At 45.3% G+C, this 15,272-nt stretch overlaps 1 protein-coding gene across 1 annotated transcript in view; it reads left to right on the forward strand.

Annotated features, from left to right (window-relative positions):
- Nucleotides 1-15,272, forward strand: part of LOC121063322 (sucrase-isomaltase, intestinal-like) — a 55,903-nt gene that overhangs the window by 10,891 nt on the left and 29,740 nt on the right. The window contains exons 5-9 of the mRNA XM_040543740.1: nucleotides 2,899-3,067; nucleotides 3,745-3,841; nucleotides 4,631-4,743; nucleotides 12,633-12,758; nucleotides 13,304-13,435. Of these exons, the coding sequence (XP_040399674.1) occupies nucleotides 2,899-3,067; nucleotides 3,745-3,841; nucleotides 4,631-4,743; nucleotides 12,633-12,758; nucleotides 13,304-13,435 (637 nt within the window). The remainder of the gene's footprint in view (nucleotides 1-2,898; nucleotides 3,068-3,744; nucleotides 3,842-4,630; nucleotides 4,744-12,632; nucleotides 12,759-13,303; nucleotides 13,436-15,272) is intronic.

Below are 15,272 nucleotides of genomic sequence, written 5' to 3' on the forward strand. Positions count from 1 at the left end.
TGCCATTACCTTTCGTCCTGCTGGCCTGAGGGATGACTGCTGGATGTGGCACTTGTGCCAGCCAGAAATTTTAATTTTTACAGAGTTTTCCAGTCCCGAATCAATGTTTTTTTTCCAGATGCGAGGTTAAAAAAAGAGACAGCTTTACCCTTAAGTATAGCACACAGTGTTTGGGGGAAAACCCTGGCTTTTATCAGTCAGGCTTACAGGACGGGTCAGCAGCGAGCAGGCAGAGATGTCAGGCACCCAGCTGATGTTTCTGCAGGCAGGATGGTTCCCACCACAGAGGCTCATCGCAGGGCTTGGTTTTCCCGCAGTGAGCCTGAGTGCAGCTATCACCTCTCACGGATTTTCATCTGCACAGGCTTTGCCACCTTTCACTGCAGGTGGGGGTTACATTTCTGACAGTGAACAACCTCTCAGCTGTGCTTTTAGAGTTTTTTTAGATTTTAGGATCCTTTCTGTTGTCCATCACAGCACTGCTGTGGTTTGCAAGGCTGCTGGAGGAGAACCATGCAAATTCCTGCATATGCGGCGTCATTTTATGCTCCCTCCTGTTGCGTTCCTTCTATCTGCCTAAAACCAGCAGGCAGGGAGGTGGGAGAAATATAACATTTCCTTTTATTGTCTCTGAGTGTTTGAGGAATGACAGACAGTGTTTTTTTCATTTAAATGATTGCTCTTTGCCAACAAAACACAGCGAGAACGTAGTGAATAGCTCACCACTGTGCATTGCAGAGCCCGAGGGCAGCAGCTCGGGACTGGAGGCAGAAGGAGGAGCCAGGGCAAAACCTATCCATGCTCTTTTTCAGATGAAGGAGACATAGTGGTGCCCAGAAAAGAAGAGGGAGCAATTACCTGCGTTTTTAAAGTCATCGTTAATGCTGTATCTAGCTTGTGGCTGCTCCATCGAGCTGTGGTCTGTAGAAGGACCACGCTGGTGGAGAGCAGTGGCTGGCAGCATGGCACAGCCGAGAGCAGGGCAGGGTTTTGGGGATGCTGTGCAGAAGCTGAGCTCCTGACAGTGTCCTGGGGGAGCGCACAGGGTGTAAAAGGGTTTCTCTGTGCCATTTCAGGACTCAGTGGGGCAGACAGTTTGCTCCCAGGGCTGTGGTTTTGCAGCACCCCAGTGCCCCTCCTGGGCAGGAGGGACTGGCTGAGTGGAAGGAACACTTCTAATGCCGTGGTACCGCTAATTGTGCTCACGATGGGAAATGTCAGTGCCGTAACGTGGGTGCCAGGGATGTACAAAGACTCATGTCCTCCGAACAGACATCATGGAGGGTGCTCAATGAGTTAGGACAGATATTTAAGCTCTTCCCAAAGCACTTCCCCTCCGGCATCCTTTGCTTTTTGCATAACCCCGCGGTCTGCTCAGAGCCGTGGCACAGAGCGGATCTACGTGACGTGACGGAGCTCCTTCGGACAGGCGTGCAGCTCCAGAGAAAGCCTCTTGCAGAAAGACCTCTGTTTGCCAGGGGCTGGGCCTGATTCTCAGGGATATTTTGGTATTTTGGGTGCATTAGCCTTCGTGTAAGAAAACAACCTTTTCCAGTGCTGCGTGTAGGTGGGGGAGATGCTGGGAGGGAGTGTTGCTGCTGCCAAACAACCGAATCAGGAGTTAAATACAAATTATTACTTTTCCTGCTTGTCAAAAAAGGCCAAATAGGCTTTTCTAAAAGGCACACACCCTTCAGATCATGGGCATGATTTAGGGCTGGTCTAGGGCACTGCAGGGATGGATTGTGCCTTCCTATTGCACACGGAGGCAGGAGGGTGCCTTGGACCACCTCTGGCATCCCTGTGAGCAGGTCCTCACTTCCCCACAGGGAAAGCAGGGCTGCCCAGGCTGGTGGGCTTCCAGCCCTTCCTCCCAGCCCTCCCATCCCTTCCTTCCAACCGTTTCTGCCGTCCCTTCCTCCCAGCCCTGCCGGCCACACCAGGGTGCTGGTGGGAGCCAGGGGCAGCGCTGCTCCCCCCGCCGGCACTGCACGTCCTCTGCTGCTCCGATTTACTGGTTAATTTGATCAACCATTTAATTTTGTCAAAATCATTGACAAAAGACCATTAAAAGGAGAGTTATGCCTCTTCTATGCTCTATGGCTTCGGCTCATTTATTTTAATTAGCTGTAACAAATTCATGGTTAAACAAGGCTCGAGAGGGTGCTGTCTAAATGTGGTACTCATGGCATACACAGTACCATTAATGAAACACTTCTCCACAGCTTGACTATGTTCTCCCCCATCTAGCTTGCAGCTCATTATAGCATTAGAGATAGGAAACAGAATGTAACACCTAATTAAAATGTGAGCCTGTGTCCACAAATGATTCAATAGAAATAAAGGCATTAAACTGGTGAGAGAGGTGAGGAAGAGCCATCGCAATATAAACATCCCATGTGAGCAGTCCGAAGGAGGTGTCACTCTGCTGGTCTAGGTGCCTGCATAAAGTCGGGTAACAAGAGTGTTTGGGTCCTAATCCAGCAAAGCATTAAAAAGTGAAAACTGGTAACAACCAAATATCTGTTGTTCTCATTAGGCATTCTGAACCCCACTGTGTAATAACAATTTTTAGCCTGCCCTGTTGGTTGTCATAGAAATAGCACAAGCGATGACTTATTTTGGTAATAGGATTCTAGATAGTGTCTTCTCTTATTTTAGTCGTTCTTTTCAAAATTATACTGATGCATTTTATTGTGTAAGGAGCTGAGATGTCTGCAGCCATTTCAAGATGAATTTAATGTGTGTTAGCTTAAGTATATTAGAAGCTTGCATAAAGCTCAACACTTTTTAATATTGTTACTCTCCAAAATAAAAGTATAAATAGCTGGACGTGAGCTTCAAATGATGCGTACCAAAGATGAGCAAGCTAACTATGTCTCCCTCTGTTTGTCACAGGTGGGACAGTCCCCTGGTTGATCTGTTTTTCTCCAACCAGTACCTGCAGATTACAACGAATGTGCCATCCACCTCGGTGTACGGGTTTGGTGAACATGAGCATGTGTCCTTCAAACACAACATGGACTTTGTTACCTACGGCATGTTCAGCAGGGATCAGGCACCAACGGTAACTCACTTCGGGCAGCACTTTGCCCTGAGCTTGTACCACGAAGAGGGGGTGGCGAGGCAGAGCTTTGCTAAGGGGACACCTCTCTTGGTGTGGTAACACTGCTGATAGGAAGTGATGGCAAAGACTGAACGCCACGTGTCGTGTCATAAGTTTTAATTGAATAAGAAAATCATAAGCCATTTTGAGGTGATTTGGATACCTATTAGAGGCTTTCTCATGCTGCTGTAGTTGTTAGAAAAGGAATGTTTTGTATATCTAAGTCCTGAGTCAGAAAAGCATTTAATCTCACATGCAGATCAATTCCTGCTCATCCAAACAAGCTGGCCTTCAGCAGGATCTATTAAATGTTTGGCAAAACTGGGGCCAGTGCTTGATGAGTCTATTTTAGCTGGCAAACATGTCTTACCTTTGCCATTCTGGAGGTTTTAGCAAAATATGGAAGGTTTGGTTAAGACTGGCTAATAAGAAGCATCGTGTCAAAGCAGAAAAAAACAACTCCTGTTCCATCAATTTGAATTCACACCAATTTAGAGGAAAAAATCCCCAACCTTTAAAAAAAAAGTCTCTAACTATGAATTAATTTATTTTTTTGTCTTTGCACATGTACCTAGTTGACAAAAAATACGAAAAAATGGCAAAGCCAAGCCATACGTAACATGCTGTTTATGTTTCAGCCATTTGCCAATCTCTATGGAGTTCACCCTTTCTACATGTGCGTAGAAGATGACTCCAATGCCCACGGCGTTCTCCTTCTGAACTCCAATGCACAAGGTAGGAGGACATACAAATTCCCTAAATTTATTGCATATAGAAAGGCAGTAAATTAGTAAATATATAAAAAAACTGTTTTACTGATTACTTTTTCAGTGCAGTAAAAATGTAACTGACTGTTGCATAAGTGAGTGTTCAGTAATTGCTATAAAGTTTTCAAAAAGATTTCAACAGAATGACTGTTAAACAAGGTAAGGTATTTTCAGGGAAAAAATATGATTAATTTTTTAAAAAATAGATGCATGTACAGGGAAAGGAGAAGGTGGAAGAAATTTCCTCTGGGATTGGCATAACTGAATCAAATCAATTTAGGTTAGTCCTATATTCTGTCTGTGGAGAGTAGTTTTGTGCGTTGCCATGGCCACCTTACTGTGTTAATCCAATAGTATAATTTCAGAAAAGGGGAATCTTCACTCAGTCTATAAAATCAGTTTCCCCTGGCAGGCAATGACTTCCAATAAGAAGATTAAAATAGCATCTAGGAACCCTAAACACAAGCTTGTGGTTCCTTTTTATATAAATGAAACTGAGACAAATGAATCTGGGCACTCTAATCTGTGTGGGTTTCTGTGATTTATTGCTGCACTGTGCCAATCGGAAGATGCAGATTACAGAAGGACTGGCCAACTGGCCTGTGTGCTCATCTGATCACATGGCAAGGCACCAGGTAGTGACTTGCACGGGTGTCTACCTCTGCCTAGGGACACATTGAGGCACGGAGAAGCTCAGCATGCTTACACCTCATGATGCAGAGTTAATTTGTCCTGAGAATCTGTTTTTCTCTTTCAGATGTTTCTCTGAGCCCAAACCCATCCTTAACTTTCCGCACCATTGGAGGGATCCTTGACTTCTATGTCTTCCTTGGGCCAACTCCCGAAAACGTGGTTCAGCAGTACACAGAGGTTAGTAGAAAGTGCTTATGGCACGTAGGGCAGTGCAGTGGAACAAATCCCATCGGTATTGGGTAGTATCAGCAGGTAGCTTGGCCAAAGCTTGGTCTCATTCTGGTTATACAAAGCAATAGCTGATGTGGTGAGGCAGGTGGGGACAAACCGCAGGAAAAAATCCTATGAATACATTAACAATAAGAGGAAGACCAAGGTGAGCACAGCCTATTATCAAAAAGAAAATAACAGAGGATGTATAAAGATTGAAATACTTTTGCTGAAGCCCTCTCCCACACGGCTGTGCTCAGCTACTTAGCACAAATTATTTTAAACAAGGGGATAGCAGCTGACTTCTTGCGATGGGAATGGTAGCTGCGTGTTCTTTGTATCTGCTGGGAATAGAGCACTGACTTAGTTTGCAGAAGATGAAAATTCAGTAGTAGGAATTACTTTCTTACTATAAGAGGAATCAAACACTTGAATGAACTGTTCAGGGAGGCTAGGGAATGTCCCCTGTCAGAAGTTGGTAAAAACAGGTTGGACAAACGGTAATATAGATTTGCCAGGAGTAATCTAGATTTGTCTAAGAGCCAGATGCTGATCTTGTGGTTATCTTTAGGTGCTTTCCAAACCTTCCTTTCGTTGGCACAGTCATAGTATTATATAAACACTTACTCTATAATTCGAACTGAGCATTATTTTGAGAAAAAAAATAGAAATGCTGATAGGCAGAAGGTTGCTAGGAACTTATCAAAAAACATTGAATGCTGTAGACAAGGGACGTTCCTATCAGCACCTGGGCCACACTGTGCATTACTACAGCAGCTTCCCTATTGCTATGTCTTTTGTATTTTTCCAATGGGAGAGAGCTGTCTGTATCTATATATTTGGATTCTTATTGTGTGGCCCATTCTCAAACCATACGAACACCACCTATGACATAATCATCCAAATATCCAGTATGGCTGATAGTTTTCTCCTTGCTTTTCATTTGGCATTCAGCTGAGGGAGCCAGACGGAGTTTCCAGCCCTTTTCCCCTTGTCATCGCCTTGATTTGCATGAGTCAGAGAGTTTGTGAGGGGAGGAAACAATGATGAAGGGCTTAGTTAACATAATTAAAGCAGCTATTTTTTCCTCTTAACAATCTAAATCAGCAGTCATTTTTTGCTTCATTTGCATACCTAGAAAGAGCCCTCATGGTTGTTTTGAGCTGGTCCAGCTTCTTCATTCTGGGTAGTTTGGGGCTACCAGGATCTTCTCACTGCCAGTGACAGGAGCAGGCAGGTGCTGGTTTGGAGGGAAGGCCACTAGATTTGGTGGGAAGGCCACCTGGTTCAGGTGCTGCGTGGTTTGCTCAGGGGTGTGGGCCTGAAGAATGAGAATGAGGGAAAAAAACAGGGATTATTTTAAATGCTTCTGTACCAGCGTACAGAAGCAGTCTCAGTCCATATGAAGAGACAGAAAAATGTTCTTGATCGTAGGTACCACATCTGTATTTTGGGTGCTCTTTTTTGTCATCCTGCTCCAGAAACCTGTAGCGAGTGATGCAAAGCTCTGGTGTCTTTTTATAAACCCATTATTTACACTATAGGTGGTGAGTGCAAAAATTTTGTACATATAAATGTATTTATGTATGTATGTGCATAAAGGGAGAGAGAGAGGTGACTAGGTGTCACATAAGAAACAGGATTGGAGCTTGGCTTTCTGTGGTTTTGTGTCCTGATGCCCCCTTCTGCCATCTCCACCCTAGGACCCTGTTCACAGGACCTGTGACAGAGCTAGGGATGCTGTCTGGCAGCAGGCTGAGTCTTGGCAGAGGATGGGGTGATGGATATTGGTGTGATTTGTGTCTCTTCTCTGCTCTGACACTGGTTTTTAAAAAACTTGTGTGTGCCTCATGGTTTGGAGGTCTTGGATGAAAGTGGCCAAAGGTTTCAAAACCTGCTCAGAGTGGCTGCTACGCCAAGAGGTGATTTGTGTTGTTCATGCTCTGCTTCAGTAGTGAGAGCAGGAGGGCATTAATGGGATGCAATGACTAGAAAGAGGTCCGTCCAAGCTCTGCTGGTCTCCCTTTTCCAAGCAGAGCTTCAGGTGGGAGGCTGCTGCTGGCCCTCCGTGTCCTGCAGCAGGAGCCATGGAGCTGTGACCCTCAAAGGTCCCGGTCCCTCTGCACGCCTTCCCCACCTGTCCAACCCTCAGCCCTGGTGCCATAGATCAACCAGCAAACGGGTTTTTGAACTTCCACATTGGCAACCAAGCCCAGAAAAGACAAGCGACCCATCCATCTAGGCAGGGCTGTGATCTCTGCGATGAAAGCACTTATTTCAGGGAAGTCATGGCAGCAGCACGACGTAGGTGAGAGCCATCCCCATTTCTTTTCAAAGTCTTTCGCTGGTGTTTGAAGGCAGCGTTTCTGCGGCTTAGCAGGTGGCCAGCAGCTGAAAATAAAATGAGAGAGTTCTCACTCCCCAGCTGATGAGTGCTGGCAGCTCGCTTTCCACCCCTGCCTCTCTGGAAATGGAGCTGGAGCAGAGAAAACAAGGTAAAGGGGAGCCAGTGGGCGTCTCCAAGCTAGACATGTCACATGCCGGGACAAAAAAATCCCCTGCTCTGTATTCTTCAAGCTTGTGCTCCACTCTCTAGGGAATCTTAAAGAATGCATGGTAGCAATTTCACGGTGAAATAATAACTTCTTCAGTAAACATCCTGAAATTCCCGGATCGCAAATGTTACAATTACCATATTATTAGTCTCTAGGGTAATGATTTGGCTTTTATGTACAAGATATGTGGGAAGGTGAAGCAGGCAGAAAAGGCTCTGTTTTTCAATTGTATTTTCTGTCACGCTGAGAAGACTCGCAGTGAGGTCACTGTCACCCCCAGGGGAAGGAGAGGGGTTGGCACGGAGGAGTGTGACCCGTGCCTGGAAGGCAGCGCTCAGCAGCATCCCTCAGCTCTCCCAGCTGTTTGCATGGGTTTCCTCTGGGAAGCGGCATGTCAGGAGCTCCCAGCTCAGGGGCCTGCAGCTGGTGGGGCCAGGCTGCTCCCCGGGGACATGGTGCCTGTCTCCTACCCACACAAGCAGATGCACAAAGCCACTGCATGGGGCTTTTTGCAGGAACTACCCATTGCATCCCCTCCGGGGTGTCCCCACTGGCACCGTGGGGTGGACAGACACCAGCTTGGCAAGAGAGCTGTGCCTGGAGCAAAGTATTTTGCTCCAGGCACCTTCTCATGTATTTTATTCTCTTGCTTCAATACCATTTCCAGACCTGAGTGACCCTTCCCTGCCCCCCCATAATGCTTGTTTCTGCACAAGATTTAACTGCTTAGCTCGACCTGGTGCTTTTATGCAGCTCTCTCCAAGGCAGTGAGTTAGGAAAGCCTTGTAATGAAGCTCCCTGCAGGGTCTCTGAAGGATGCAGACTTTCTCTGTGCACCTCTGTGGCTTGCTGCCAGCACCCAGGGGTGGCCCATGCACAGAGATGGGCCAGCCCCAATATCAGACCATCATTGCCAAATCTGGCGGCAGTTCAGGGCAGGGTAACAGTGCACAGCAGTAGAATATGAGCTCCGTAACAAGACACTCAGGAAAGTTGTAGTTTAATGAAAAGAACAAATACCAAGTTTAACAGCTTCTGGGTAGAGTGAAGACCATGAATTTGTTGTTTTATTGAAAATTATCCAATGACAAGTTTTAACAGAGCATACCGCATGACTCCCAGTTCTGTTTTGAGAGCAAATTGCTGCTTTACTTCCTCCTCACTGTCCTCATAGGGCAGTTCTGGGTGGAGGGGACCTCAGGAGGTCAATAGTCCAGCCTCCTACTTGAGAGCTAAATGGGGAGCCTGCTTGTTCAGCAGTCTCACAGCTGAATCCACGGGTCCCCCAGGAAAGACGAAGCAGCTGGTAGGTGTCCAGCAAAGAAAGAGGTTTGAAGACCTTGATGTCTAAAGCCCGTAAAATTTTTAGACTCTTGAGACTGTGAGCATCTTTGCAATTGCTCAGCTGTTGCAGTGCCTTTCTTCTTGCTTTCCTAAAAGAGTTCAGCTTCTCTGCACAGGCTTTGGGTTCAGGTTACCTCTGCCTGACTGGGCACCCACAGCACTCATCTGCCTCCTCAGCTATGGGAGACGAGCTGGAGACAGACATCCAGGCCATAGGAGTACCTGTATGTAGCCATGTGTCACTATCCAAACACACCATTTCTGTGACTAAATCCAAAACATTAACCCAGCGTGGATTTTTATATTTTCCTCCTACGGTTTTCCCCCAAAAAATAAAATTAAAAAAGAGGAAGTTTAAGCAAGTATCAGTCTCCAAGAGACATTTTATATGGCTAACTAGAGTGAAAGGGTTAAAGTGCAACTTTCTGTGTTGCTCTTTGCCTGCACTGCTGCAGATCTCAGCTCCCTTGTAAGCATGGGAAGGAATACCTCCCTCTCTGGCCTCTGTGACAGACAGGGCACAACCCTTCAGCCATCCCTTTCACACCAGTCTTTGGTCATAATGTTAATGGGATCCTGGTTTGCTATTTAGCATTTATGACTTGGTTCACATCCTTGACTTGAGACGCCCGTGGTAGTAATGTTGTTTGGCCAATAACCCAAAGCAGGGTGTGCGAGCACAGGGAGAGTGTGTGTGGATCACCTGCCTTTAGCTGTTCACTGAGCTTTGCTCTCACTGAGGAGCACTTCCAGGGTACTTCCTAGATGTGTCTGCGCTCAGGTGCACCTGAAAAAAAAAGTGCAAAAATTACATAAAGCCAAGTTATGCAAACCTGGAAAAAGTAACAGTGAATCTATTAAACAGCACTTGGAGTTATTTGTGAACCAAGTGCAGGAGGAATCGAGGTAGGAAAAATACCATCTATTTTTTTTCTCCTTCTGCACTACTGTATCTTTTTTTTTTCTCAGTTTGTATACTCCATATGTTTGCTGTTTCTGCATTTCTCATGTTTTCCTCCCTCAGTTCCCCCGCCATACCTCATTTACCTTTTCTGATTCTATGTGAGCCAGTTTTGCCGAGCAGGCTTCCTCTGTGTACTGCATTTTATGATCATTTGTATGCAGACTGCAATCTATATGAATTAACTAGATCCTAAATATATATCAAATCCAACATGAGATTCAGGTTTGCAGAATTGCAGCTCTGCCTCTGCTGATCCATCTGCAAGGAGGTACCATATGCCAGTTACTTTATCAGGAAGCTTCAGGGGGATCCATTAGAGAGAGTCCACAGCATAATTGGAAAAAAGAACATTTGTTTTCCCAGCTGCCCTGTTTTCATCCTTCCTCTTCAAATGTTCTGTTCACTTCAATTACGCTCACCATAGCTGCGCCAGCCCTGCCAACCTGGGGAACTAATTGCTTTAAAAGTTAATATCTTGCTTGCAAGGTAGATTTTCTTCCATTTGTTCAACCGTAATCCCAAATTCCTCAGGGGATGCTGTCACAAAATGCTGCCTCGCCTCAGGGCAGCTCTGAGCCTGCAGGACCAGGGAATAGAGCACAGCCAAGCTGCAGCATCCCCCAGAGCTGGGGACAGGGCTGTGACCTCTGGAGGCACCTGCCTGCTGCCTTGGTGGCCACAGCTTCACCTCCAGTCCCGTCACCACCCACCTGGGCACTCAACGCAGCACACGGGGTGGAAGTAAATCCCTGTCCAGCTCTTGAACTGGAAAACAGTGATGTCCCAAGCTCATTGGAGTGCATCCCAGGGGTATCCCCTCTCCAGGAGCAGCATGGGGCATCGCAAGGCTCCCGCTGCCTCTGAACCATCCCAGCCAGCTCAGGGGACAACTGGGATGCTGGTCTCTGTGCCATGCAGGCATCTTGCCAGGGCTCCGGGCTCTGCATCCAGCAGCAGGATTAATATTTATCAGCTGTTTTTCCCTCTTCCTCTTATCCAAAGGAAGAAGCCTGTGTGCAAAAGGTTTTATTTCATTAGGGAGTTCTTTTGTTTCGGTCTGTTTTTTTAACCTTGTTTCGAGAGGTCACCCTTTTTACAGTAGAGAAAGCGTGGGCAGAATGTGCATCTGCTTTTGGAGCACGAAGTGGTGGGGTTCATGGATCTCATCTGGCATCCTAACTGGGCTAAAACAAGCTTTGTTACCTCCATAGATAAATTTGTCCTTCATAAGACGAGTGCTGTCGTGACAGAGGATCAGACTTCTTGCCCCGAGTCTTGCTGTGCTGTGCTGGACACCACGGTGCCAGACCACAGGGCATCCTGGAGATTGTCCCAAGCCATCACTCCCTGTCCAGCTCTCCACAGGAAACCCCAGCAGAGCTGGAAGGATGGTCTTGGGGATCAGATGCATCTGCACACGCTGGAAATAACTAACAACAGGTGTAACCAGAGGAGACTGTACCATAATAGCACGTGGCTCTGCCACCGGTGTCCCCCGTGCATGGTTTGGGACCACCTTCATCTGCCGAGGGCCTCTCCTGGCAAGGGCACAGCAGCTGATACCTGCCCTTGCTTCTTTTCAAGGGCTTTCTCTCCAGCTGCATGTAGGTGTTGAGGAGGGTGACAGCAGGTAAATCCAGTGGAATAGGACGAGGAACAGGCAGACGGGGGAGATGCAGTGCTCAGCCACCACATCCCTGCTGGGAGGACTCAAACCGTTAACGGGAGGTTTAAAACACCCTCTGCTTTTCCAGGCATTTCTCCTCCACCTGTTTTTCTGTCCATTGCAGTATGCACATCCCACCACTATGATCTGTGGCATCTTTTAGAGCAATCTAAAGACCAGCATTGCTGTCCCAGTACAGACTTTCTGGAGAAAACCCCATAGCAAGAGGCATCTCTACACATCGTGATGGCTGGAGAGCTTAGCCATGCAGCTGACAGGGAGTGCCAGCACTGCTTCCTTTTAGTTAACTAAAGAAGATGGATTTTAGCTGTCAATATTCAAATTTTGTTCTTTTTCACTTCTTAGCATAATTACCTAACTGTGGAGATTCACCAGGAAATAAGGGAGGAAGGGTTATTTAGCCAAAGGGGGTCAATAGCTGTGACTGATAAATAACCATGGGTTCTTGCTAGCTACTTGATTTCCATGTGTTGCCTGCAACAATGTTGGAATTACTGAACAAAGTCTAATTTCATGGGTTCTAACTGTTTAAAATGGGAATAAGGACTTGGGGATATCGCCCCCACGAAACACCGGTGTGTACCAATGAGGCAAGGGAAGGTTTCGGCATGTTTCTGGAACAGAACTGCGGGGTTTGTTCTCCGGCTGCCTGAGCAGCTCTCCCCAGGGAGCAGAGCAGGATGCCTCGTGCCCCTCTGCTCGAGTTTCCTCGTGCGATTTGCATCTGGATTATATGGAGCCGGAAATCAAATATTTATAAAATCACAGTTAACTCATTACTTTGTGCTTCAGACGAGAATGTTGATGGAGTGAATGGTAACTCTGACCTTGGAGGGGTTTGGTGATGCCTGGCAACGCATCGCTGTGGGCCAGCAATATCAGCAGGCAGTCATAAGCAACTGGATTTCACCGGGGAGGTGTGCAAATAAAACTAAAACTTCAGAGAGCTCCAATAAACATTAGATGAGTTAGTTCAGCTGGATGTGACAACAGAAATTAGCCAAGCTGACATTGCTGCACAGCGTCGGAGATTTGCCATTTATTGACCGAAGAGTTGGGTCCACCAGAAGAAGCTTTATTTTAAAGCTCATTTTAAAGCAAAGTATATTGCACGTTTTACAATAAAGTATATTCTACGGTGAGCTGTTCGAGAAAGTAAGGGGTATTTCAAGGCTGTGTGATATACGTGCTCTGATCTTTGTGGCTTAAATGAGCTGGGAGCCTCTCCTGGTATTTCAGGGTAATTTCTCTCCCCAGAACCTTCACCTCCCCCTTTGAACCTGTATTTTCCTCATTCCTGCCCTAGGCCATTGGACGCCCGCACATGCCTGCCTACTGGTCCCTGGGATTTCAGCTCTCCCGGTGGGGTTACGGCAACATTGATGTCTTAAAGGAAACCGTCAACCGCATGCACCGCTATGATATCCCCTATGTACGTATGAATTTTTCACTGTGTATGTTCATTTTAAAATCTGAAGTGGGATGAATACCATTATATTAGGGGAAATGTGGCTATCCTGTGAAGAGAATTGTAGAGTAAAAGGGTGTTCATAGTCTTATGTAGTGGTTCCACAAGTCATATCTTTACAATAGTCAGAAGAATGTTTAAAATTGGCCTGAAACATGGGGTTTAAAGTGCTGCTCTTGGCTGCATTGCAGGTGATTTGGGTACAGGTTTGCTTTCCTGCTGAAACAACAATCAATTGGCAGTACCAGGTGCTGGCATTTTAAACATGAACTGTGGCAGTAATGACGCATACCACTGCCAAACAGTTGCTAACCTAGGTCTTCCACGTGTCCACTTTGTCCACTGCTGTCACATAAATTTATAGGAGCTGAATTTGGCCTCAATTCTTTACAGTTATTATAGCCAAACACTTAGCTCTTGCTTCATAGGTTAGTTCCTTCCTAGGAACACAGTTACACATATTGATTTTCTGTATAAAATAAGTCAACGTTTGCTTTTAAAATATTTAGGATGTCCAGCATCTTGACATCGACTACATGGAACGTCGCCTGGATTTTACCTATGACAAAGAGAATTTTGCAGGTCTGCCAGAGTACCTCCAAGAGCTGAAGAAAGCAGGAATGCACAACATCATTATTCTGGTAAATTAAATATGGTGTTAATTATTTCTCCATTTATAAGAACTATTTGCATCATAATGCTCATAGCAGTATCTAGGCACTAATGCATGCATGCTGTTGTAGCACATTTTCCATTTTTGTCATTTGTTGAGAACAGCCAAACAATTTCTCAGACTTCACTTTTAAATGTGTTATGTTTATAAGATACCTGTGTGTACCAGTACCATCTCTATACCATAACATCAATTTGCTTTCACATTTTTCCACTTATTTATGATAAATTTTGCTTCTGCTCAGGACTGAGTTCAGGCAGAATTGCTTTAATGCAATTCTTTTTCTGAAAATGGGCAAATGAGTTTAGCATGCACACAGAAATAGCTGAATGGTGGAAAAAAAATCTCATAATCAATCTGGAGAGATGGTAATTATAAATCATGTTGCCTTATATTTACTTTTCATCTAAATTAATGTAAGAGAAGTTTGTTTGCATGAACATTTGTGGAAAATGTATGCTGAACCTGTAACCAGGTTCTGAAGTACAGAATCACAGAGAGGTTGTTGTTGCAAGGGGCCTCTGGAGGCCATCTGGTCTCCAGGACCAGCTCAAGCAGGGCCACCTGGAGCAGGTTGCCCAGGACCATGTCCAAGCAGCTTTGGAAGACCTCCAAAGAGGGAAACTCAAAGGAATTAATTTAGGCAGAAGTGAAAATCAGAGATTTCTATCTTCTTTTGTCATTTTTTCCAACAAAGATTGCTATTTTTCTCCAGCGAGTCCCCACAAATATCCTTTCACTGAAATTACTTTTTCTCACAGTAGATACAGTGAATGGCAGTAGTGGTGAGGAAACTGGAGGCCAGTAAATTAAATAGTAGTCCTTGATAGGTCCATAAGTTGTTGCTGTCATCATCATTGTAAATAGCTAACCCATCTGTAGGTGAGCACATGAGCAGTCAGGACTAACTGCTCTTTCCAACTGCTATGCAGTTTGGGCTCCTTATATCCTCAACACCTCTCTAAAAATCATCTAATCCTGTAGAGGTCTAACATTAAATACCACCTGCTTATTTACTGATTTGCCTAAACAAGTCTGTGAGACATGAATACATGAGCAAAATACCTTGAATTTGAGGGGTAGCTTTTCCTGTGCACACTCTTGCCCTTCAGTAAATACACAGTAGTCACCTCTTTTTCATCACAGCCAGGATGTCTCCAGTTGTTTTGCAGATTAGGAAGCTACAGGCAAGCAGTCACAGTATAGTGGGTAAGGAATGTTATCTTCTTACTCGTGAATTTAACTTTAATGACACTTTTAAAACTCTTTCGGTTTCTCAGGTGGAGCATGCTAGAGCAGGGCAAGGAGCTGTTGCTGTATAAATCTAAGTTCAGTAGTTAGGCAGATAAAAGGAATATATCAATAATTATCCATTTGTGCAATAAGCCAACGGGAATCCTAATAGGAGTCCTTTCTTTCCCCTAAACTGTAAATAAAGACTGTATTGCACTCTAGGACTTTAGATAAGCTTGCAAGAAAAAAACAAAGGCAAATCCAGTTTGCCTTTCATTTTTGAAAAGCTAATGGGAACTATAGGTTGTATTGGTAGCGAAGATTTCTCTCTTTGCTTTATTACAATTGCTGATGTTTCTGTCACATTATGGCTGTTAGCTTTGGTTAGTGATGTCCATCATTCCTGTGAGTTGAGTCAGGGGCTGGAACGGTATGAAGGGTTTCATTCCCAAGTGAGAGCAAAGCCATGCTACCTGCAATCAAGGCAAGTGTAATCCAGTTTGATAAGGGAAGAGCAATTTTCTATTTAGATTCCCTTTGGGTAGTGACAGTAATGAGCGAGTTGCCCAAGT

The sequence above is a fragment of the Cygnus olor genome, chromosome 1 (assembly GCF_009769625.2).
Source record: "Cygnus olor isolate bCygOlo1 chromosome 1, bCygOlo1.pri.v2, whole genome shotgun sequence".
Taxonomy (NCBI): Eukaryota; Metazoa; Chordata; class Aves; order Anseriformes; family Anatidae; genus Cygnus; species Cygnus olor.